Genomic DNA, 24,914 nt, shown 5'->3' on the forward strand with positions numbered 1-24,914 from the left:
TGAGGAGCAACTAGGAGGTCAATGTGACTAAACTTCACAAGAAATAATGGGAAATAATTTAAAATAAGATGTAAGGGTAGGTTGAAGGCAAATTGTTAAGAACTTTAAAGCAAGACATTTGTATTTGATCGGAGAAATAATAGGGACCCAAATCATGTATTGAGCAGAAAGACATAATCAGACCACAGCTTTATGAATATCATTTTGAAAACTTCATAGATGGAGAGTGGATAGAATTGAGACAGGGAGACCAATTAGAAAGCTATTGACTGGCTGAAAGGATTGAGTCTTGGGCTTAAAGAACTGAAGAACTGATTTCCAATCCTGCCTTAGAACCTAACTATAACAACCTAAATAAGTCAGTCACTCCTTGTATGTAGTAGCTGCCAAACACCAGGGATACAAAAAGAGGCAAAAGATATCCCCTGCCCTCAAGTAGCTCACAATATAACAATCTAACAGGGGTGACTACAAACAAGCTGTTGTTTGTCCTTCATTTTCAAAGACCAGTGCCATCACAATGTTGCTGATCAGACCAATACGAGTTTGAACAACACTGTCACAGATTGGGGACAAATGGTCTATTAGGACTTTTAGAATAGAATGACTCTGGATTTGTACAGTTTAAGTTTCCTTTGTGCTTCTACAATTCTACGTTGCTCATAGAGTACAACACCTTTTTTGATGTGGGCATACCATGCTATGTATGGTCCTGTGCCGGCATTTACTCTGTTTCAGAGTCACTTTTGATGTTCTTCAGAGATAATCTTGAAAGTATTCATTTACTGCTTCTTCTGACCACTATGTGATCAATATACTATGTGTGAGTTCTCTATAAAACAGTCTTTTGGGTAAGTGTGCTTTTGGCAATGGCATTATTTGGCCAGTCCATCCAGAGTAGCACTATCTGCAATAGAGTTTGAATGCTTGACAGTTAAACTCTAAAGAGGACCTCAGTGTTTGCTACCTTGTCATGCCAGGTAATCTTTAGGATCTTCCATTGAAAATCCTGACATGTCCAGATTTCATAAGCATAAAATCTTGTAGTCAACATGGTGGTTTTTTTGTAGGCCTTCAGTTTAGAAGGCAGCCTGATACCTCTGCTCTGGAAGACTTTGGAGCCTTCCAAAAGCTGAACTACTAGCTTTGGCAATGCAAGCATTGATCTCATTTTCTATGTGGACAGCCCTGGAGGATCACTGGGAAGGCATTAGAATTAAGAGTGATGGGGGGGCAGCTAGGTGGCGCAGTGGATCGAACACTGGCTTTGGAGTCAGGAGTACCTGAGTTCAAATCCAGCCTCAGACACTTAATAATTTCCTAGCTGTGTGGCCTTGGGCAAGCCATTTAACCCCATTGCCTTGCAAAAAAAAATGATTAGGAAAGGCTTCCTGTAAAAGATAAGATTTTAGTTGGGACTTAGAGAAAGCCAAGGAGAGCAATATGCAGGAATGAGAGAGAGCATTTCAAACCTGGCAGCCCACCAGAGATAGAACATCTTGTTCATGAAACCTCAGAGAAGCCAGCATCAAAAAATTAAAGAATATGTGATGAGGAATGAAGGGTAAGAAGTCACTTAACCCTGTCAATATCAGTTTCCACATCTGTAAAATTCGAGAACTAATAGCACTTATCTCACAGAGTGGTTGTGAAGCTCAAATAAGATCTCATGAGACCTAGTAAGGAACTTTGTTACCCTCTTGTTTTTATTATCATCATCATCATCACCATCACAGCAAGTGGTAGTGAATTAGAAAGGGTCATTTGTGAGAGTAGAGATCACTGAAAAGAGATCAAGGAGCAGGCCTGAGAGAAGTCCAGGATAGTTAGCAGCTAAGAGTTCACTGGTCGTAGTTAAGTGATAGGATCAGAATTGAGATTGCCCAATGTTAAGTGGTGATCAAGAAGTGAGAGGCAACTAGTTCAGGCAAGGATTTGGGATATGAAAGGGGAGGAGGCATAGGATGATATGTTCATAAGCATCCAGAAAGGGGGGTAGCTAGGTGGTGAAGTGGATAGAGGACCAGCCTTGGAGTCTGGAGGACCTAAATTCAAATCCAACCTCAGACACTAATAATTACCTAGGTGTGTGACCTTGGGCAAGTCACTTAACCTTACCCCCTCCCCACCAAAAAAAAACTTCTAGAAAGGAACCAGTGGACAAGAAGAGAATGAAGAGAAGGAGATTGAGATGGGGAAAAGATTAAGAATGAGTTTCTAAGGGAAATGGGGAGAGTTGTTATCAAGGATTCATATACAGAAATTGGCCTTCCCCATTTGCTTGGTTCAAAAAAAAGACAGTTCAGAGTGAAGTTGAAGAGATTTGAATTGAGGCAAAAAGGAAGCTTAAGACTTAGGGCCTCTTTTTCTATGTAAATTTAAGATGGAGGAGTCTCTGCCAGGGCAAGATTTTAGGTGGGATTGGAAGATTTGGAATTGATTCTTTTTAAAATTTTAATAGTATTATTTTGTATTACCTGTAAAGATAATTTTCAACATTCAATTTTGTAAAATTTAGAATTCCAAATTTTCCTCCCTTCTCCTCTCCCCAAGACAGCAAATAATTTGATAATAGGTTATACCATATTTCCCCATATATAAGGTGCACCTTAATTTTGGGTCCAAAATTTGAAAAAAAGTGTATTACATAAAGTTATTGAACTCAAGTTTTATTAATCATGAAATTCAAGGACCTTCTGCTCATACTTTCAAACATCTTTTGGGTGAATCTTGGTGTGTGTACATGTGCTTAGTCCATTCTGTTTCATGAACCTGAAGCACCAATGTGTCCTCCTTTGAAATTAATTTCTTTTCCGTTAGTAATCTTGCCTCATGCTGAACCTTCTTTGTGGACACAGGAATTCCAATTGCCCTTTGCTTTTCAATCCATATCTTCAGTTCCCTCTCTAAATCAGGTCATTTTGCTTACTTGCCTCTCAAGGCCTTCTCCTGTGGCCTTTTTTTTTTTTAGTTTTTTTTTGCAAGGCAAATGGGGTTAAGTGGATTTCCCAAGGCCACACAGCTAGGTAATTATTAAGTGTTTGAGGCCGGATTTGAACTCAGGTACTCCTGACTTCAGGGCTGGTGCTTTATCCACTGCGCCACCTAGCCGCCCCTACTGTGGCATTTTCAGTAGGGTTTCTTCTTCCCTTAGTCTGGGATTGTTTTCTCAGTTGGAGGAGGACCAAATTTACCTTCAGTAGCATAATTTCCATCCATTTTTGCAAACTGGATCATTTTTCACTTGAATTCAGCACCGTCTGAATATCTTTTTCTGAGCCATTTCTGGGCATAACTTTGGCAAAATGCAATCTAGATATACTCTTAACCATTGCAGTAAGTACAGACAACAAGTGTGAAAAAGTGAGAAATGCAAGTAAAAAAATCTACAGTGGGGGCAGCTAGGTGGTGCAGTTGGACAGAGCACCAGCCCTGGAGTCAGGAGAACCTGAGTTCAAATTTGGCCTCAGACACTTGATAATTACCTACCTGTGTGACCTTGGGCAAGTCACTTAACCCTACTGCCTTACCCCCCCCCCCAAAATCTACAGCCTCTGTATAAGAGGATCCCAGTTTTTAGACCTCAAGTTTTTCCCAAAAAAGGAAATCTGGTACAATCATGTTAAATATATTTCCATATTTGTCATGTTGGGAAAGAAGACTCAAAACAAAAGGGGAAAACCACAAGAAAGGAAAAAATTAAAAAGTGAAACTCTACATGGAATAGATACTTTAAGGAGGGTGACTTATTAGGAAAGGATAAAAGAATTTCCATGTAGTCTTGAGGGTCCATTTGAGAATGAACAACGAATTTGTAGTGGACCAAATAATTGGAGTTGCATGATTTCCTTCAGCATTCACTAGTAGTAGGAATGGAGAAGCAGGTAAGAGTATGGAAAGAGATGAGTTCTAATAGCAGCAGGGCAAAGGATTCAAAGTTAGAGGGCAGTGTAAAGCTTACTCTAGGGTCAAACTTTTAATGAGAGTTAAGACCAGAGCCAGGAATATTTACTAGGAAAGCTGGGAGGAGTGGTAGAGAGAGAGTTGATCAGAAAAGAGAGAAAGAATGCATTTAGGATGAATGAGATCAAGGGAGAGATGAATGAATTAGAGGATGTGACCTGGAATGCCATTATTCTTGATCAAGCTGCTTGAACTATGAGCTCAAAGGGATAACTTGCCCTATGACTTTGTTTTCTTCATAAAGTATCTATTATGGGGTAGCTTAGGTGGTGCAGTGGATAGAGCACTGGCCCTGGAGTCAGGAGGACCTGAGTTTAAATGCGGCCTCAGACCTAGCTGTGTGGCCTTGGGCAAGCCACTTAATTCCATTTGCCTTGCAAGAACTTAAAAAAGTAAATAAAATTAAAAATAAAGTATCTATTAGTTCCTTTCAAATTCTCTTGTTGTTCTTCACACATAACACTCCATCTCCCATTTCCTTGCTTTTGTATAAACTATTCCACCATACCTGGAATACTTCCTCCTTACCCCCACATTTTTTAAAAAAAAATTAATTTTTTTTCACCCCCACCTTTTAACATCTACACTCAGGGTCCTCTACAGAGAGAGAATAAGAAAGGAATGTTGTAAATGAGGGATAGGAAACTTGCAGCAAAACTCTGGAGTCCTGCTTAAAACCACATCAGAATGTAAATAGGAAATGTTTAGCAGAATAAATACAAATACAATACCACATAGATAATGTCAGTTTGTTAGTGTCAATGCTATTTCAGTTTGAGTTTTAACAATAGAAGTTTTGGAACAGATATTGTGTTTTTGAGGGTTTTGGTTTTTTTTTTTTTTGGTAAGGCAATGGGGTTAAGTGGCTTGCCCAAGGCCACACAGCTAGGTAATTATTAAGTGTCTGAGATCGGATCTGAACTCAGGTCCTCCTGACTCCAAAGTCAGTGCTCTATCCACAGTGCCACCCAGCTGCCCTGGAACAGATATTGTGAAGATGTATAGTATTCCCTACCATATTCGTAACTTTGGCAAAGAAGGGAAGATGGTACATTCTCATATCTTTTCTTTGGGAGTAAACTTGATCATTATAATTTCGTGGCATTTGTGTTAATGTTTTGTCAATCTTTGCATTTTTGCTGTTCTTGTTATGTACGTTTTCTTGGTTCTGCATAATTCATTTTGTATCTATTCATTCAAGAGCTTGCATGCTTTTCTGAATGTATTCATTATTTTTTACAGCTCAGTAATCTTCTATAACATCCATCTATCATAGTTTATTTAGATCCACCAATAGTTGGGCTTCTTTTACCAGTTTTTTACTGTTACACAACGTGCCATAGTGGTTAGGTCATGGGACTTTGATTCAGTAAGACCAAGGTTCAAATCTTTTCTCACATACTTAGTGTTTGGTCCTTAGCAAGTCTTTTAGCCTTAGTTTCTCCATCTCTACAAAAATCCCATATTAGACCATGCCATTGCAGGACTGTGAAAGATCAAATGAGATAACACAAAGTTCTCAATAGGATATTCTTATTTAAGAAGAGAGATCCAATGTGAGTTTGTTGATAAGAGGCAAAAGGTAAAATGGAAAGGCCACTGGATACAAGGCCAGGAAACTAGAGTTCAAGTCAGGCTCTGATATTTTCTAGTCATGTGACCTTGGGCAAATTGCTTAACTTTCAGCCCCAGTTTTCTCAATTGCAAAATGGAACTAATAATTCTTGTTAGTGCCTACTTTGATAAAAGCCTTTGGGTGCCATCCAAATATTACCTCCTATTTTAAGAGAATGGATCCCATGGAAGTAGACAGGAACTAGGGTTTCTATTAGAGGTGAATAAATGAAAGAAAAATAAAAGCATTTGTTACGTATTTTCTTTGCACAAAGTGCTATGCTACAAATAGGAACCTAAGATAGTCTGTGCTCTAAGACAGCTTACAACTTAATGGCAAGAGATAGCATGTAAAGAGAATTTCTTCTGCCTATCAGATGGAAAGATACATGGTCCTTAAGGCGCAGCAACCAAGCAAACATGGTTTTTATCAATAAATGTTATCAACAGATAAGTGTTGAGATTACTGAAGAGTAACAGGATACATCATGATTCTAGTTTGCTGTTCTTAGGAGGTGAGTTAGAAGGAGAAACTAGGAAAATCCAGGAATAAAGTTGTCTTTTCCAAATCTTGCTTTGTTTCCCAACATATTCCCGACCACCAAACTTATCATTCTTGCCTTGTCCCTTTCTGTCTTCCTCCATATCCTATCAGTCACTAAGTCTTAACAGTTCTTCTTTTAACACCTATCTTATCTGTGTTTTTTCTGCCCATCTTTGTAGTCTAGGCATAAAGTAAAAAGTTTCACTTCACACTTGGTTAACTTTCCTGTCTTCCCTTATTTTAGTCTTAAATCATTCCAGTTCATCCTAAGAACTGCTGAGTCAAGTCTTTCAGTTCCTCTGTCAATCTTTGGATTCCCCACTGTTGTGATGCCTCCTTGCCCTTTCCATCTTTATTTCTCACTACTTCCTCAGAATATCTCTTTTGTCAGGAAAGTCAGGCCAATCTCCTCACAGGTAGAAAGCATGCTACATTCATCCATCATGGTGATAATTTTATTCTTGCTTGTTGAAATGTTCTGTCTCAAAACTCTGCTCAGGTTCTGTCTCTTCTTAGGAATCCTTTCTTTACTGTACCAGCCCTCCTTGATCTCCCTTTCTCTTGAATTCCTCTATTATAGCCTGGCACTTAGCTATTTAGTGGCATGAATTTTTTTGCTATTGTTTATGTGTCTGTTAGTTGTACCTCTCCAGGTGGACTCTGAATTTCCTGGTAACTATATTGTACGTCCTCCCTCAGAGCACCTAGCATAGGTCTGGGCTCACTGCTCATGAATATTTCATAGATTTTGTTGATTTATTAGAGAAATGTGATTTGATAAATCTTTTCCTTTTTTCCCTCCTAGAACTCTGTCAAATTGGGCATATGAATTTGATAAGTGGGCTCCTTCTGTGGTGAAGGTCTCCTACAAAGTAAGTTATTGCTTTCCCCTTTAGAAGTTCTCCTTACTCATAAAATGCTTTTAGGGCAAAAGAATGAAAAATCACCTGTATATGTTGGGGCCGAGAACTGTCAGCAAGGTCTGGTGAATGGAGTCCTAAATTTAGCATCTGATTCCTGGAGTCAGATCTTGGTTCCACAACTTGCATCCTATGTGAACTTGAGGAGGCTACTAACTTTCTGCACCATGATTTGTGTGATGTCTGTGGTTTTTTTCTTACTCAGGTCTTAAATGTTTTGATCCTGAGTAGGAGAAAGCAAAATGAAAACATTTTCAAAATCATTGCTTTCCCTTACAACATTTCAGGTTAATTTATTCACCTACTCACTGACTTTCAAGCTGGTTCTTCCCCTGTCCAAAGGCCTCCTGGGGCATGACCCTGAGTTCTGGCCTTGGGTTAGCTTGTGTGGGAAGCCCAGACTGGAGGGAAGTTACTCAGTGAAATGTGGTGCTTTGTAAGAGTTTCTCCTTTCAAAGGCAAAAATTGTACAGCAAGGATATACTCGTTTGGAGAGTCTGTGTTTTATTCTTTATCAGGACTGTACAGCTGACACCTGTTGTATCTAAGTACTTACTCTCTTTGTTGGCTAGAATTACCCACTGGTTCTAATAAGTAGCTCCTGTTTTCCTTTCCCAGGGTTCTCCGGCAGCAAGACGAGCTTTCGTACCTCAGCTTCGGAGTGGGAAATTCAATGTCTTGCTAACTACTTATGAATATATTATAAAAGATAAGCACATTCTTGCCAAGGTAAGATGATGTCACTAACCAAATAATTTTAATTGTGAGAGCTTTGTCACTGTTTCTTCATAGCAAGTCATCTGTCCATGACTAGTAGTGAAATAACTGACAAAGATGTTAATTTGTTGATCATTCATTTATCTTATTTCCAAATATTTTCTAAGCAACTATTTTAAAGATCTTTATCAAGATCGCAAGGTTAGAAACTGCTTTGTATAAGAGAAATAATAGTTTTGTCGAGGCCACACAAGAAGTAAGCAGCCATGCTATGATCAGAACTCAGATTTAAAGCCCTTTCCTGGCTGCCATGTCTTCAAGCAATCCTCCTGTCCCATTCTGTGATGACACAGAGGGACAAAACCAGAGACGTCAGGAGAGTTGGACCTCCCCAGCCCGGGGTTTTAGTTTGGAGAAATTTTCTTCACTCTCTGCGTGATCTTTTAACCTGTATTTCAACCTTCTTATGAAATCCTAAGCACATCTTCAGAAAAATTGTGACTGTGTCAAAGGAGGGGAACATGGCATGATTGTTAGAGTCCTGGATTGCTTGTATGTAAAAGGAAGATAATAATTTATCTTCAACAGGATGTTAAAGTAAAAGTACTCTGTACATTTAGAGAAATATGAGTCATAGTTATAATTGAGAGGATTTCTCTCAGCACCTTCTTCCTCTTACCAAAGAAAATAATATGATGAATCCTTCTGGAAATGTATGTGGTTATTCATCTCCAGGGTATTAATGGAAAAAGGTATCCATCTTTCATGTAAAGAGTGATCTAACCAGGATGGAGGGCTGGGGAGAGTGAGTGGAGTGAAGTGTTAAAGGGGTTGTCATGATTCTTCCATATCTTTAAGTATTCTAATTTGTTTTTGTAAATTCTAGAGTAGGAGATAAGACTGGATATTAACTAAGGTTCCCTTCCACCTCTGTATCTAAGTCCTATGCTCCTGAATAGGAAGAAGCAAAATGGACCTGTTTGAGTGATAGAATCAGGTCAGAATATTTGTTGTCTATAAACTCTTCTTGAATTTATAGATTCTGTTTCCATCACAAAATTTCTCAAATATTCAATAAGGAGTTGCAGTGTGTATCAGAATATTGAGTGCCTGGTGAACCAGAGAGGTCATGATGATGGTTATAAATATCACTTTGGCATCTTCTTTAAGTCTCAGAGGAATGAAACTATGCTGAGCAAGTTTATTCCCTGTGCCTCCTCCATGAATTGATGTCTCAGAGGAACAAAGGGTAGTCAGGGCACCGTCACATCCTACTTTGCGTGTAGGTCTGGCTAGGCCTGAGACAGCACAGTATCACAAGTTAAGCAGCATCTATGTACTCTGCCTATTCAGGGACAGATGGTGGTTTAGAGACTATATAGCCCCTGCCCACATGGAACAGGAAGGTAGGTTTGAGTTGGACTTTTAAGGACTGATTAGGAATTTAGTTGGTAAAGAGAATAAAGTGGGCTCTACTTGGCCTGGGGGAATAGTACAGGCAAAGGTGTGAGAGGACTTTTTGTGTTTAGGGGGCAGGAAGTGGCCTGGTGTGTAGACAGGAATTCTTTGATGCTTATCTCTGCATGTTTATTGAATTGAAATATGGCAGCTGTAGCAGCCAGTCATATGAGATAAAGCTAAAAGAATGTGGGGGCATCAGGACCAGGATGAAAGAGTTTACCTCTTAGGGAGGGAGGGGAGAGAGAAACCCTTTTTGAAGTGCTTCTGCTACTAAGCCCTGGGGATACAAATGCCATTAAGGGATCCCTACCCTGAGAAACATGTACCTGAGGGGAAACATTGCCATTGCAGCATAGAAGCAACTTAAGATTTTTGTGCATACATATGCTATTAGCAAATTGGGGCAGCAGCACTTTGCAGATGAGATGGGAGTGTAGGGGAGAGTGGAAGGTTAACTAGAGATGAAGGCAGCAGCACTCAGCAGCCATTCCTTAGGGGCCTTCTTGCTATGGGTGTGATGCTGGTCTAGTTGAGGGTACGAAACCTCTTAATCTTGATGCCTGATAGGGTGGAAGATGAAGAGTCAAAGATGGTCAGCACTTGTAGAGAAGTGTCAGAGATGGCGCCAAGACTAAAAATGCGACACTGGGGAAGAGGTGGTTACCACAAATGGAGATATCTGAACTCAGCAGGAGAGACAGACTTGGGGGGAAGGGAATGGGTGGAATTTCACAAATTGATTGTGAGCTGCCTGTCAGATGCACAGCAAAAGGCAAGCTTGGAGATGCAGGGCTGGAGATCACGCCCTCAGAAATGACCATTGATTCCATGCTAGTAAATCAGAGATGCTAGAGAGAGCACACTGGGGAGCCAAGGACAGGCCAAGGTTTAGCAGGTATTCTACTACCTTGCACTGGTTATCTTACCAAGGTAAAAAGTAAGGAAAATTGCATTCCTTTGTAGAAATTAGTTTCCGTTGAATGAGATTTAGCATAGAAGTTCACTTGTATCTGCAGAATAAAACTCAAGGCTATTTCCCGAATCTTCAATCAGATAGCTTTTAATAAATTAATGTGTTGTCTTATCTGCAGATTCGTTGGAAGTACATGATTGTAGATGAAGGTCACAGGATGAAGAATCACCACTGTAAACTGACACAAGTCCTGAACACACACTATGTAGCTCCTCGGCGCCTGCTGCTGACAGGGACACCCCTGCAAAACAAGCTACCCGAACTGTGGGCACTGCTCAATTTCCTCCTCCCAACCATCTTCAAGAGCTGCAGCACCTTTGAGCAATGGTTCAATGCTCCCTTTGCCATGACAGGAGAAAAAGTAAGTGTGCCTAAGCTGCCTATGCATGGAGATCCACTGTTATGAGTTGGAAGCTCCTTGAAGTGACTGGGGAAAGAAGATCAAAATTGCCAGTTCATAGCACAATCTATAAGTTTATTGAGAGACACAACATAAGCTGCTAGAAAGGAAGAGGGTTATTTATTGTGTTAATAAGTAGATAAATTCCCTGAATGGACAGAATAAAGTGTTTGGGGTTTGTTTTTTTTTTTGGCAAGGCAATGGGTTTAAGTGACTTGCCCAAGGCCACACAGCTAGGTAATTATTAAGTGAGGCTGGATTTGAACTCAGGTACTCCTGACTCCAGGGCTGGTGTTCTAGCCGCCCCCAGAGTAAAGTTTAATAGCCTAATCAAGTCAAGTATAGAAGTGCTCATAGAAGACAAATTTTAGAAATTCTTTAATAATAAAAATGACTGACATTTATTTCATTTAGTCCTCACAATCCTTTGAAATAGGTCCTATACTCATTTCATAGATAAGAAATATAATACTTAGAAAGATTATGTGACTTAATATAATTAATCAGTAAGGTAGGCAGAATTTGAACACAAGATTTCCCCTGACTTGTTCATTACCACTCTACCTTTAGTGATAAATTACTTTTCTTATTCATTATTTTTAAAGTATTAGCTGATATGACAAATGATCTTATGACCATTGAGTAAAAATTAACCATTAGGATAAACTTCCCTGAATCTTTTGTTCTTCATGCTCTACTTACTCTACATGCTCTTGGTAACTTTAACAGCTCCTGGGGTATTTAAGTATCTTGCAGCTGACTCCTGGGTATCTCTGTTCTGGCCTGGTCTCTCTTCTGAGTTCCAGTCCCATGAGCATCTTAAATTTAATGTGTCTAAAGCAGAAACTTCTGTGTGTGTTACTTATTTGTGTACGTTTCCTATTCCTATAGAATGTAAGCTCCTTGAGTACAAAACCCCATCTAGCACACTGCCTGACCTACTGGTTTTTTGATTGATTGATTTCTATGTTTGCAATGTTAGCAAAGATATCCCATCTCCTCAGAGGTAATGGTTTTTGGTTTGTTGTGTTTTTTTGTGTGTGTGTGTGTGTGTGTGTGTGTTGATTGGTGAAAATAGGTAGACCTGAATGAAGAAGAAACTATTTTGATTATCCGACGCTTACACAAAGTGCTACGTCCTTTCCTCCTCAGGCGGTTAAAGAAAGAAGTTGAAGCTCAGTTGCCTGAAAAGGTATGTATAGTCTTCAGGTATTTTGAACCATCTCTGTCAGTGTCTCCCTTGACATTGATCTATTCACATATTAGATTTTCTATGTCCAAAATGGAATTCAGCATGTTCTTCTCTTAAGCTTACCTCCCACTCAGTTTTTAGAATTGTTTTTTGACTCTTCCCTTATGCTATATAACCAATCAATCACCAAGTCTAGATCATATCTTTGCATCTCTCACATTGGTCCCCTTTTCACTCATATAGCCACCACCCTGTTCAGGCACTCTTCACTTCTCTCCTGGATGATTGAAATAACCTCCTCTTTGGTCACTGGTCATTCTAGGTTCTCCCTTTAATTCTACCCATCACTGTCAAAATGCATGAGACATAGGGCTTACCATGTTTCTCCTAGTCAGAAACCAATAGGGTTTCTCCAAAGTCACTAGGATAAGGACTTTGGTTTCTACCAGTTGATTTCAGATGCACCTTTCCAGACTTATTTCACACTTGTCATCCTTGCCAGGTGACAGTTATTCTTCAAACTCCTCTAGGCCTCTCCTGCCCCCTCTATTCCCTAGTACCTGAATTAGTATCTAGAATGTAGTATTGTTCCTTCTCATCTTGTTTTTTGAAATTCTTCACTCCATCCTCACTTCCTTCTTTTAGAATTTTTTTTCCTCCTCCAAAGTCAGCTTAAGGGTAGCCTTCTACACAAGGCTTCCAGATGCCCCTCAACTTCTAATGACAGCCCCACCCCCAACCTTTTGTATTTATATATGTATTCATTGGTTTTGCCAAGAGAACGTAAATATGTGCTTTATCTTTAATTTCCCCAGCATCTGTCACAGTGTCTGGCACTTAGTAGTCATTTAATAAAGACTTGTTATTTTTGATTGATTCCTTCAAGGCCCATTTCAGGTGCTACCTTATTAAGCCTTTCCTGGTTCTCTTTTTCCTATGGTTCTCCTCCCAACCCATGCCTAAAAGTAATTACCCCCTACACATTTTTATTTTAGGTTTTTGCAAGGCAAATGGGGTTAAGTGGCTTGCCCAAGGCCACACAGCTAGGTAATTATTAAGTGTTTGAGACCGGATTTGAACCCACAGGTACTCCTGACTCCAGGGCTGGTGCTTTATCCACTGCACCACCTAGCTGCCCCGCCCCCCCACATTTTCTAAAGCACTTGGCCTGTATGGTTTCTGTTTACTTGTAACTATCATCTCCCCCAGCTAACAGCCCCATTAAATTATAAGTTCCTTAAGGTCAGAGACCATGATTTTTTTTTTAATATTAGCTTCCAAGCACCTAGCACAGTATCTACTATATAGAAAGCACTTAACTGAATTTCCTCTTTCATGATAACCTTCTAGAAAGCAGAACTGATTGGGGACAAGCCAAGGATGCTAGAGGCCTTGAACCTACCAGGTTCTCCTCCCAGTCAGTCTTCATTTTTATTCCACTACCTTCCTTACTATACCATTACTATTTACAAGAAAATGGACTGGTGACTGCTTCATCCAGAATATTTAGGTTTTACTGACTAAGAACTGCTCTCCATCAATGGTGTCTTTTGTGACTTTCCAGGTGGAGTATGTGATCAAGTGTGACATGTCTGCGCTGCAGCGAGTTCTCTACCGGCACATGCAGGCCAAGGGTGTGCTCCTGACGGATGGCTCAGAGAAAGACAAGAAGGTCTGGCACAGAGCCTGCTTCTTCCCCACCAGGGCTTTTGAAGCCCTGAAAATTGTTAGGGATTCATTTCTCTGGTTTGCTTTTGGTTTTATTTAGAATTTAATATTATTAGCACTTAAACTGACAGATTTCCTGGTCATTTTGACTATTGCTTGGCTTGACTTGGTTTCAGAGGGCATTAAACTAGTTGTCCATTAAGCATTTTAAACTTCATCATTGTGATGACTGGCATGGTTCAGTACCTGAGAGTTTGTAGAACATCCTATTGGACTATAACCCCACTTCTAATTTCCCTGAGAGAGGTTCTTGAACCTCTTCCTGCCTTTTGATGAGCTGTGTGTGGATCTTGCCCTACCAACCTGACTTGGAATATTGTATCTCTTCACTTGTTTTATCTGAAAATGATGTGGAAAGAACTCAAACAGATCTTTAAATCCTTGGCAGTGGAGTATTTTTCTCCACTTAGCAAAGTGAGAACTAATGCCTTGGGATCCAGAGTGAATCATTCAACTGTCAGCTAACAAAGTCCTCTTCTTTAGGGGAGTTCTGACTGGGGAATCTCTTTTCTTAGGGCAAGGGTGGCACCAAGACACTGATGAACACCATCATGCAACTAAGGAAGATCTGCAACCATCCTTACATGTTCCAGCACATAGAGGTAACACAAGTGCCAAGTAGTTCCTGTCACACTGGATTGAGGCAGAATTTCTGCTTCCAATTTGCTTTTTCATACTATTCAGGCTGGTCTCAGACATGTGTCTTTGTGATCTTTTCAGGTCAAAATGATGAACCCTGGGTCCAAATTGTTGCAAATAAATGGCTATTCCTTTGTTGCCCAAATGTGCCTTCTTGTCTTTTCATGGAGATGCACAAGTACTGTTACAAAAGTAAAAAAACCACCAAATCTTATTAATTTTTATGCTCTTTTCCATCTGGAGTTATCAGACTGTTTTCATACTTGCAAGAATTTGATCAAATAGCCAGTTTCTGGGTTTTTACATCCCAGAAGCAGTTATAGAGTGAAGCAGAATTGCTAGACTTGGACTGAATACTCTAGAACTCAGAATGTACCCCAACCAAATTAAAATGTAATTGAAAACTATTAATAAAATTAATAAAAGATGCAACTCCACACCACAGTGATAAGAGTACTGATCTTGCCTGGGTGCCGGGGCAAGTCACTTAGATCTGATTGCAAAATAAAGTTAAAAATTTAAATACAATACAATATACAAAATACAATAACAAGATAATGTTACTTTGTGGTTTTTCTAAGTCAGTTCTGGGCTCTAGGGATCCATTTCTTACTAAGTTTGACACCATTGATTTAGAGCTTCTAAATTACTCTGTTGGGCATAAATAATTGTCCTGTTTTGTTTGTAGGAGTCATTTTCTGAGCACTTGGGATTTACTGGAGGCATTGTCCAAGGGTAAGAGCAGCACTTACTTGGGATTTCCTATTTTGAGTGAGCCAGATGGAGCTGAGCTCTTTATAATGTGTCTTTGATTTCCTTGGACTTTTCATAATATCTTTGATTTAAAAGTTCCAACTTGTGTATTAGTACAAAATACACATGATTTTACTTGATTTGACTTTATCATTTTCAGTATAATGAATTTACCTATATAGAGAGAGATTTTAATTTTATTAATGTTTTTTATTTTTTTACTTTATTTCAAAATAATTTCCTCTTCCCTCTCTACCTAGCAAACCACCCTTGTAGCAAATTAAAAAAGAAAGAAAAAACTACTCAGTAAAGCAACCATTACATCAGTCAAATCTGATAGAATATACAGTATTCCACACCAGTAGTCCCCTACCCTTGCAAAGAAGGGAGAGGGGTATATTTTCTCATCTCTGGGACCAAGATAGATCATCATTATAATTACACAGATCACTACATTTCTTTTTTTTGTACTTTCCCATTTATATCGTCATTGAATACATTATTTTTCTGGTTCTACTTCCTTTGGGTTAATTCAATTCATATTTCTTACAGCTGAGTAATATTCTAGTACATCCATATACCAACATTTAAACAAATTGTTCCTCAGTTAATGGGTCCTTCTAATTCTTTGCTGCCACAAAAAATGCCCTTTAGAAATATTTTGAAACTTACCTCTCTCCTCTCTTGTTTGGATTTGGAGTTTATGGATTTTCTTAATATATTTTATAATTAACTTTAACAAAAATCATCAACAAAGTTAAATATTTTATGATACTTTATGAGAAGAGCAGGGAAGAATATTATGTAAATAAACTGAACTTGTTAAAGAAATTTTTGAGTATTTGTATGTGTTAACCTTAAGAGGATAGTAACCAAATTGCTCTATTTGTACTCCCCCTCTTTTATTTGCTTTTATTTATTATTTAAAATGTTTTGTTCATAAGAATGTGAATAAAACATTTTAAATAATATGAGAAAGTGTGTGTAGAATCTTTGAAACCATACTCCTTTTGTCACAGTAAAATTCCATTACTAAGAATTTATTTAGCCATTCCCCAAAAGATGGCCACCCACTTTGTTTCCAGTTCTTTACCAGCACATGAAGTGCTCCTTTAGATGTGCTCATTGATACAAGTCTTTTTTTTCTCATCTTTGACCTACTTGTCACCCCTCCAATGTTAAAAGTAAGCATGAAGTTATAAAAAAAATCTCTCCTTTTCCTAATTCACAGTTCTCTTTTTCATATTCCATGTGGTTTTTGATCTTTTGTGTGCCAGCCTGGATTTATACCGGGCTTCTGGAAAGTTTGAACTCCTGGATCGAATTCTTCCCAAGCTCCGAGCAACCAACCATAAAGTGCTGCTTTTCTGCCAGATGACCTCTCTCATGACCATCATGGAAGATTATTTTGCATATCGTGGCTTTAAATACCTCAGGCTTGATGGTGAGTTTAATAGAAAACTTTTTATTTGAAACCTGTCATAGTTTAATGATTCCTTTCCCTGAGTTACTGAAAGCATTTCAGTTAATCCTCATTTAACCCAATGAAGAAAGCAAAGGCTTCAAAGGGTGATTTTTCCACTTTATAGATGATGTGAAACTGGTACATAAAAAGTTTGACTGTGACCTGAGTTAGTTTAATGACCTCACTTTACTAGAAACATATTTTAGACCTAGGATCCAGTTCTGGTCCCACTATTCTGCTTGCCTTCCTGTCAGGTGCTTGAGTCACATTGGAGACAATGCCTGCTGGCTCTCTGTCTTATTGGGACCAGTTCAGATTTGCCATTGTTCAGTGATTGAGCCTGAGCTTAAGGATCCTTAGCTATTTTGTTACATCCAGAAGGTTGATGACTTGAAATAACCTGAATTTTGCTTAGAGCTCCTTTGATCCTATTTGATATTGATCAAAAAGGCCTGGAAAGCTTTCTGCTATTCCTACAATGCAGTCAAATTATTTCCCCTTGATTATAAGAAAGGAAATGGCAATGACCTTTACTTGATGAAATGCCTGCATTTCCCAGGCTGGAAATTTCCCTTTCTGCCTAAGAGGATTACTAGAAAGCAAATGGTTTGCTATTCATTGGAGCTAGAGAAACATGATTTTTGTATTCTTACCCTTAGAAATGTTTCTCTTTGCAAAGCAAGAAGTTGCCTCAGTAATAATATAGGACTCCAGCCCAAGCTACCTGCTTTTATTTCTCAGGTTAGTGAAAACAGTAATTTAGTATCCCATTCACATCTGACACTCTGAAGTGGCCTGGTTGGTTACTGATATCTTATTTCATAGGGTGCATATCTGAATCCTTTTTGATGGGGGTGGAGTGGGGTGGGGTGGGGGATGTCAGTCATGCTCATAATTACTATACCTCATACAAAGGACCATCCCCCACAGCTTCCATCTCCTGAGTGCTGGGAGAAGTATTTCTAGTTATAACCTTGCCCAGTTACTTAAAACCCTTATTTGGGGCTTTTTGTATCTATGAAAAATATGTGAAAAATGAAGTTAATTCATGGTATATACTGAATTTAAGTGTTTATTCACATCATGCACATCTCCTTATGTAAATATTTACTTAGATTAAAATGACCCCATAATCATGTTGGGGGGCTTGATTTATATAAAGAACTTTACAGATTTTATGTATAAAGCTGGATAAGGTGCTTATTCCTTTCTGGTTTAGTCATTTTATTTAGACTTTTAACTCTTAGATGATGTCAAAACTCCTAACCCTTACCTTCTTTGGTGCTCATCAGGAACCACAAAAGCTGAAGACCGTGGTATGTTGCTGAAAACCTTCAATGAACCAGGCTCTGAGTATTTCATTTTTCTCCTGAGTACTCGGGCTGGGGGTCTTGGGCTGAATCTCCAGTCTGCAGATACTGTGATAATTTTTGACAGTGACTGGAATCCTCACCAGGTAAAAGAAAAGTGAGACTAAATGAAGAGACTTTTGATATGTTTTTGAAAAGCTGTCCACTCTTTTGAGAAAAGGGATGCAGTCATGCTTCCTCAATACCAGCTTCCTTCTCATTTCAGTTATTCTGAATGGTTTAACACATGAACTATAAAGAGAATCTATAGAACCTCTTTCTCTAGAGATGATTAAAACTACTCATCACCTTCCATTTATGGTGCAAATGTGAATTTACTAGGAGACAAGTAGTTGAGCCGAGTGGCCTCTTGAGATCCCTTCTTATACTGATTATATAAAAGCATAGACACATATCAACATTTAGAGGTATATTAAAGAATAACTCATTTAAAGTGTACTGTGGGGTGTAGAGCAGGGGTTCCAAAATTTTACCTCTTCTGGGCTGCTTAGCCCAACCAGACCCATCCAGGGCCACATACAGAATTCAGTATCCATTCATGAATCCAATGTAGAATAAAAATGCAATAACAAATGCAGATGCCAGCTGCTATACCTCAGGTTGGACACACTGTAGAATCTAGAGAGAAGTCATGTTGCCCCCCTTCAATCTGAAAACATTTGCTTTTCTCAGTCTCTCATTCTATGCAAAGCTAAAGAGAAAAGTCATATCAGCGACTTGGCCTTTGTCATTCCTGTCAAGGACAAATATGAATGCAAAAGTACCCCTCCTTCTGGAGGTTTATGTACTGCTTTCTTTATCTACGTGTACTTCTGCTTACTTCTGGATCCAGATGTGGCCCAGAGATGGATTAAACAAAACATTCTCCTGGGTCATAGCTCACCAGCTCCAGAAACCTGTGCTTTCATTTATATTAAAGGTGTGCCTAGCACAGGGCCACATAGATGGGAAGTGCTCAGGACATATTTATTGCTTTTGTCATATTCATGAGGCAGCCCTAGAAGAAAGTGTTTACAGTGGAATACCTGACTAAGAATGAAGTCGTCAGAGCTTAGCTTACTTCCCCTTGAGTACCAAGGGAGGTAAGAACTTCTGAAGGAAAACTGAGGTGGTGTGTTCTTCCAGGGCCTCAGCAGCCCCATTCTGTCATGCCTCATTCTTTTCTTGGTTGCTTTACTAAAAACTACTTGTATAACTGGCCTTTTGATTAAAGGTATGAATTAAAGATATGAATTGCTCCAGTAAAGGAAACTTTAGGCAGCTTCAACCTTGGCTTTGGGAAGTATCAGACATAACAGGCATCTTCTCACTATGGCCCAGCCTTCAGAGTGATACTATTTATTTTTCCAATTATATTTGAAGATAATTTTCAATAATTATTTTTGTAAATTTTTTTCTGTCTCACCCTTCCTTCCCCCCACCCTAGGATAGCAAATAATCTAAAAAGATGTTATATATGTACAGTTGTGTTACACATTTCCCATATTGGTCACATTGTGAAAGAAGAGTCAGAACAAAAAGGGAAAGATTATGAGAAGAAAAAGGCAAAAAAGCAATTTAAAAAGGACAAAGTAGTAGCTTTGATCTGCATTCAGATTCCATACTTGTTTCTTTAGATTTGGATGCTGAGTGACATGTTTCCCCCCAGAGAAATCTGTATTGAAATGACATAGAGTTTTCTCTTTCAGGACTTACAAGCACAGGACCGTGCCCATCGTATTGGGCAGCAAAATGAAGTCCGAGTCCTCCGTCTCTGCACAGTCAATAGTGTGGAAGAGAAGATTTTGGCTGCAGCCAAATACAAGCTAAATGTTGATCAGAAGGTTATCCAGGCTGGTATGTTTGACCAGAAATCCTCCAGCCATGAGAGAAGAGCTTTCCTTCAGGCAATCTTAGAGCACGAGGAACAAGATGAGGTAGGAAGCCAGATAGACCCTGCCCTCTCTCTTTCCAAGTGTGAATGGTGAATGCATGGATGCCTTTCCTTTTTTTTTTTCTTTTTTCCTTTTTTTTTTTATTTTTGCTCTCTTATTTTTTTTACATCCCTGGAATAAAGGGAGTGTGGGCTGAAAGGAAGAGGATGAGTACTTGCTTTTTTTTAAAGTGACTTTTAGTGCTGGTGAAAGATGCCGGATTGACAGCCCTGGAGACTGAAGTCCTCTATTTATCCACAGAGCAGACACAGCACGGGCAGCGGCAGTGCAAGCTTCGCCCACACTGCCCCTCCGCCAATGTGCCTCAACCCTGACTTGGAGGAACCACCTCTAAAGGTGAGAGGGGTAGTTCAGTCTCCATGCCCATTCAATCCTTGGCTTCTGTGCTGAGGTGGCCAGCAAAGGGCCAGATCTGACGTGTGTGTGTGTGTATGTGTGTGCTTTCTGTTGCCATGTGGATACTTGTCCACTGGAAACTGGACTGAGACCTCCACCTCATTTCCCATGGACCACCGGATAGCTGTCAGGTGGTAAAGACTGTCGGTGTTGAAATCCACTCACTTAAGCTCCTTTTAGAGTCTTCACTTTGGAATTAAGTATTTAAAATCTTGTAGGAAGAAGATGAAGTTCCAGATGACGAGACCGTCAATCAGATGATCGCCCGACATGAAGAAGAATTTGATCTTTTCATGGTGAGCATCAGACTGGGAATAGTTACAGTTGATAGAGAGGATCACAGGCTATGTGGCATTTCTGCTAAGAGTAGCTTCACTAGGTGAGGCAGAATATGAATATTAAAGAGATGCTTTACAGTTCATCTATAATATTGTTTCATAACAGATACTTTTTAGTAAAATATTAATATTACTAGCCAGACACTAAGATTTAGTTGGAGAGAGTGAGCCCCACCATTCCTGACAATGAATATAGGGGTAGAACAGAATTATACTCTCCTCTTCCCCATTGGTTTGTGTGTGTGGTAGGCAGAGCAGTAATTGTAGTCTTCAGTATAACTTGCTGAACTTAAAATGGGTCTTTTTTAAAATTTTTATTTATTTAAGGCAATGGGGCTTGAGTGACGTGCCCACAGGTCACACAGCTAGGCAGTTATTAACGTGTCTGAGACCTGATTTGAACTTAGGCCCTCCTGATTCCAGGCTTGGTGCTCTATCTACTGTGCCACCTAGCTGCCCAAAATGGGTCTTTTGTAGGGAGAGTTCAGTCCATCAGTCTAATAGGTTTCCAGAAAAGATTGTAAAATTCCTTTTGTTTACTGCTTCAGTAGTTGTGGAGTTCTTAAATGAATCTTCTCTCAGAATGGAAGTAGTAACTATTTAATCTTAACTAGGAGCCAGACATAGTTCCAAGGACACCTTTGCCACCTTGTTAATCTATCTAGCCCCTGGGAGGGCAAAATGATTCCTTCAAGAAAGGTGTAAACTCTGATATCTTTGCATCTATGGAGTGAACCAGAGGCCTGTTCTGAAATTTAGCAATACAATGTGCATTAGAGGAAGGCTGTCCAACGGCATCTGCACCTGAAAAATCAGAACTATGGTTTATTTCTAGATTTGACTGTATCCCATGCTGGAACAATGATAAAGCTACTTTATGAGCTATAGTTTCTTCATTAGTGATTATGGAAAACCTCCCTTACTCGTTATACCATCTTGAGTATATGATTATGCTACCTATTGAAATCTAATCTTATTGTCACCCAAGGACTTTCTAATAAGAATAGAAATAGTCAGTGAGCCCCCCCTTAATAATTATTTCTGATTTTCCCATGGGCTTCTGACTTCCTTTTACTCTATCCTAGCGCATGGATCTGGATCGTAGGCGAGAGGAAGCTCGAAACCCCAAAAGAAAGCCACGCCTGATGGAAGAAGATGAGCTTCCATCTTGGATCATTAAGGATGATGCTGAAGTTGAGAGACTGACCTGTGAAGAAGAAGAAGAAAAGATGTTTGGGCGAGGCTCCCGCCACCGTAAAGAAGTCGACTACAGTGACTCGCTGACCGAGAAGCAGTGGCTCAAGGTATATACTGTAGGTGATGGCTTCATTCTGCAATGATTTTTTTTCAGACTACCCTTGTTAGTGTCCTGGGGACCTTAGTCTGTATTAAGAACCTAGTCTCCTGCCCAAGGGGTTACATTTTGTAGTGAGAATTTTATTTGAAATCTAGTCTTCTAGTATTTCTTACTCAAGTTTATTTTTTATTTCAATTGTTAGTGAGGCTTAAGTAGCACAGATATTACTATAAATATAACTCCTTTGCAAGAGAACTAGGTTTCTTTGATTTGTAACAAACTATGATACTCTGCACAAACTTTTCACTTTGATTTGTGTTGCCTAAGATGTCCTCTGGGGGATGTTAAAACTAATGAGTTTATCTTAAGTATATGTCTGTCTAGGAAACTATCAATCATTAGACTCAAGAGTGTTGTCTCAGCTGGACAGTCATGAAAAATTGGCAAATTTTATATTCTTGATATCCTTTTTTCTGTATATATTTTCATTAAAGTATTAAAATATATGGCAGTAAGTTTTATAGTTCATCCTGCTTTTAAAAAAAGGAATATAATTAATTTAATAAATTACAGTTTATAATATGATCAGAGAAACCAAAAGTCTGGATTCTATTACCAACCCTGTGCAGGGGCTCAGAGTCAGAAAACCCTAAGTTCAAGTTCTTTCTAAGTGGCTTCTTAGCTGTGTAACCTTGAGCAAGATAGTTGAACTCTCCACTACAGAGAATGGATTTGATGGCTTCCATAATAGCTCTTAAGACTCTACTCCAAAGAAATGAGAAAAATGACCCTTTCCCCCTTCATTACAGAGTTGGGGGTACCATGGGCCCACAGTAACATATGCTCTCAGATTCAGTTGACATTTTGATTAGTTTTTCTGACCCTCCTTTTCTTTGTCTAAAGGAAATGACTCACTAGAGAGAACAGAGTGAAAGGAAATACTGGACACTGGAGATGATATAAAAATAATCAAAAGATCCATTTAAAATTTTTTTTTTAATTTTAAGAAACTCAGCATCAGAGCTTGGCCTTAATTTGGACTTGACAGTCAGCCAACCACCAGGGGGCTGCCTGGTCAGAGCATAGCCAACTCTCATTGCTTTTAATTGATAAACTGTTGTTAAGAAGCAAGGGCTTACAGAGAACTATGTTGAGATCTTGATTTCTGTCTAAAAAAAAATTCAGTCCCCAAAAAAGACAGGAAACAATATGGTTTTGAAGTAGATTCTATTTCTACTTTTGGTGGGGGGAGGTAGATGATGTGGTCATGTGATGAGAGAACTAGCCTCACCTGCCCATCAGGCCATACGCCCTTGCTTCCATTTCCAATAACTATCTTGTTAACTGTTTCTTTCCTCTACCAGCCTGTAAAGCTACTTTATCTACTTACTTTAAATCTCACAGGCTATCCAAAAGAGTGTGCACTCAGATTTGTGTCTTGCAAAAGATTTAAATGCAGAAAAGGATTAAACAAATCTGTTAGGTCAGGGCAGTGGGTTCAAGGTGAAGGTGAAGCAGCTTGTGCCTCTGCATCGTCTGAATTCAAGAGGCCTAGAGCCATGATAAGAGTCACTGCAAAGAGAGAGAAGAGTTTCCTATTGATGGGAGTCTGGTTCGTGATTTCACTGGGTGCAATGGCAAAACCTGAGACACAAAGTTGACTCCTAACAAGGAAAGTGTCTTGTAGGGAAATTCTGGGGAACCGATCACCCTTGGGAGAGGCCTCTGCTAGAGGACCATGAAGACCCTGATTAACAAAGATACCCAAAACATAAAAGTCTTAGAGCTGGAATGGGACCTTAAAGTTAATCTGTTCCAACACCCTTGTTGGACTAGTAAGAAAACTTGGACCCAGGAGCCTGATTAGAGCTTGGCTTAGTCTCTTGATTCTTAGGAGTCCAGTCCACCCTCCTCCATCAAGAGTGTTTTCATTTGTAGCACATCTTAAATTCAAAAGTGCAAATGCAGTCTGGTTTAGATAGCACAGCAAGTGAACTGAGCTGTTTTTGGGATATATGCATTGGCACTGACCCTCCCTCCCCCTTTCTGTTAGCAACCCTTCCCTTAGCATTGTGTATGAATTAGCTGTTGTTTCTGTTGTCTTCCTCTCCCTAAATAATCTGGATGGTGGTTGTTCTGTTTTACTACCACTGACCTTGAAGGCCATAGAGGAAGGTACACTGGAGGAAATCGAAGAAGAAGTCCGGCAGAAGAAATCATCTCGGAAACGTAAGCGGGATAGTGATGCCGGCTCTTCAACACCAACAACCAGCACTCGCAGCCGGGACAAGGATGATGAGAGCAAAAAGCAAAAGAAACGTGGCAGACCCCCTGCTGAAAAGCTCTCCCCAAACCCACCAAACCTCACCAAGAAAATGAAGAAGATTGTGGATGCTGTGATCAAATACAAAGACAGGTAAGTGAAGAAAGGGACAGAGCAGCCCCTTCACTCCGTGACTGGTGGCTTGACTGTGAGCAGGAATATGTGGTGCAGCCTGAGCCCAGTAGGTGTCACAGCTAGACTGGATATCTTTAGTTGTGCTGAAGGAGAATCTGGTGAACTCTCATTTTCTCTGTGCCTCCTTGGTATTACTGAAAAATGGAATAGAAGGGAATATGTTCAGAGAACTTTTCAGATTGATGCAAAGCAACCAAAGGAGTCTATATATCATTCACCCTACTTGAACCAGTCTTTCAAATTCTAAATGATGTAGCTTTCAGGAGATGCATTTACTAGACATCTGCCTGCTCTCATCCCACTACCAGAGCCACTATCCTCTGTGGTGCTCTGGGGGCAAGCTTTTCTTTTTTGTATATAGCTCTTTGCTTTCTCATTAGGTTTTCTGGCAAATTTTGTGGAGGTGGGGCAGGGGACCCAATTATTCATTATATCTCCTCAATCCTTCAGCTCCATGCTCTCTCTCTCTCTCTCTGTAATTATCCTTCCTCATTTGAGGCCCTTTGCATTAAAGGAGTTACAGCTATTTACATTTGGAGGGACTTGGGATTCTATGTAGCCTGGAAAGTACAGCAGGAAAAAAAATTCTTATCTTGGATAAGCCCCATTTGGCTACTTCATCAGGCACAACTTTGGAAGGAAGTGCCTTTTTCTAATATCTTGAGTACCACTTAGGAGTCCTAAATACTAGGAAGATGAGAGCTAAAAAAAATGGAGGGATTCAGCAATTTATATTGTTACTTTCTTTGGCC

The 24,914-nt window shown here is 39.5% G+C and overlaps 1 protein-coding gene across 6 annotated transcripts in view; it reads left to right on the plus strand.

Moving 5' to 3' along the window:
- Positions 1-24,914, plus strand: part of SMARCA4 (SWI/SNF related BAF chromatin remodeling complex subunit ATPase 4) — a 112,077-nt gene that overhangs the window by 71,818 nt on the left and 15,345 nt on the right. For 2 of the 6 annotated variants that reach the window (XM_074203418.1, XM_074203424.1), the window contains exons 17-30: positions 6,927-6,993; positions 7,660-7,770; positions 10,311-10,553; positions 11,671-11,784; positions 13,349-13,456; positions 14,028-14,114; positions 14,840-14,886; positions 16,182-16,348; positions 17,662-17,825; positions 19,428-19,655; positions 19,914-20,009; positions 20,288-20,365; positions 21,493-21,720; positions 23,867-24,120. In XM_074203418.1, the coding sequence (XP_074059519.1) occupies positions 6,927-6,993; positions 7,660-7,770; positions 10,311-10,553; positions 11,671-11,784; positions 13,349-13,456; positions 14,028-14,114; positions 14,840-14,886; positions 16,182-16,348; positions 17,662-17,825; positions 19,428-19,655; positions 19,914-20,009; positions 20,288-20,365; positions 21,493-21,720; positions 23,867-24,120 (1,992 nt within the window). The remainder of the gene's footprint in view (positions 1-6,926; positions 6,994-7,659; positions 7,771-10,310; positions 10,554-11,670; positions 11,785-13,348; positions 13,457-14,027; positions 14,115-14,839; positions 14,887-16,181; positions 16,349-17,661; positions 17,826-19,427; positions 19,656-19,913; positions 20,010-20,287; positions 20,366-21,492; positions 21,721-23,866; positions 24,121-24,914) is intronic. The other 4 variants (XM_074203422.1, XM_074203423.1, XM_074203420.1 and 1 more) reach the window with 3 other exon arrangements.

Source organism: Macrotis lagotis, chromosome X (genome assembly GCF_037893015.1).
Source record: "Macrotis lagotis isolate mMagLag1 chromosome X, bilby.v1.9.chrom.fasta, whole genome shotgun sequence".
Lineage (NCBI taxonomy): Eukaryota > Metazoa > Chordata > Mammalia > Peramelemorphia > Peramelidae > Macrotis > Macrotis lagotis.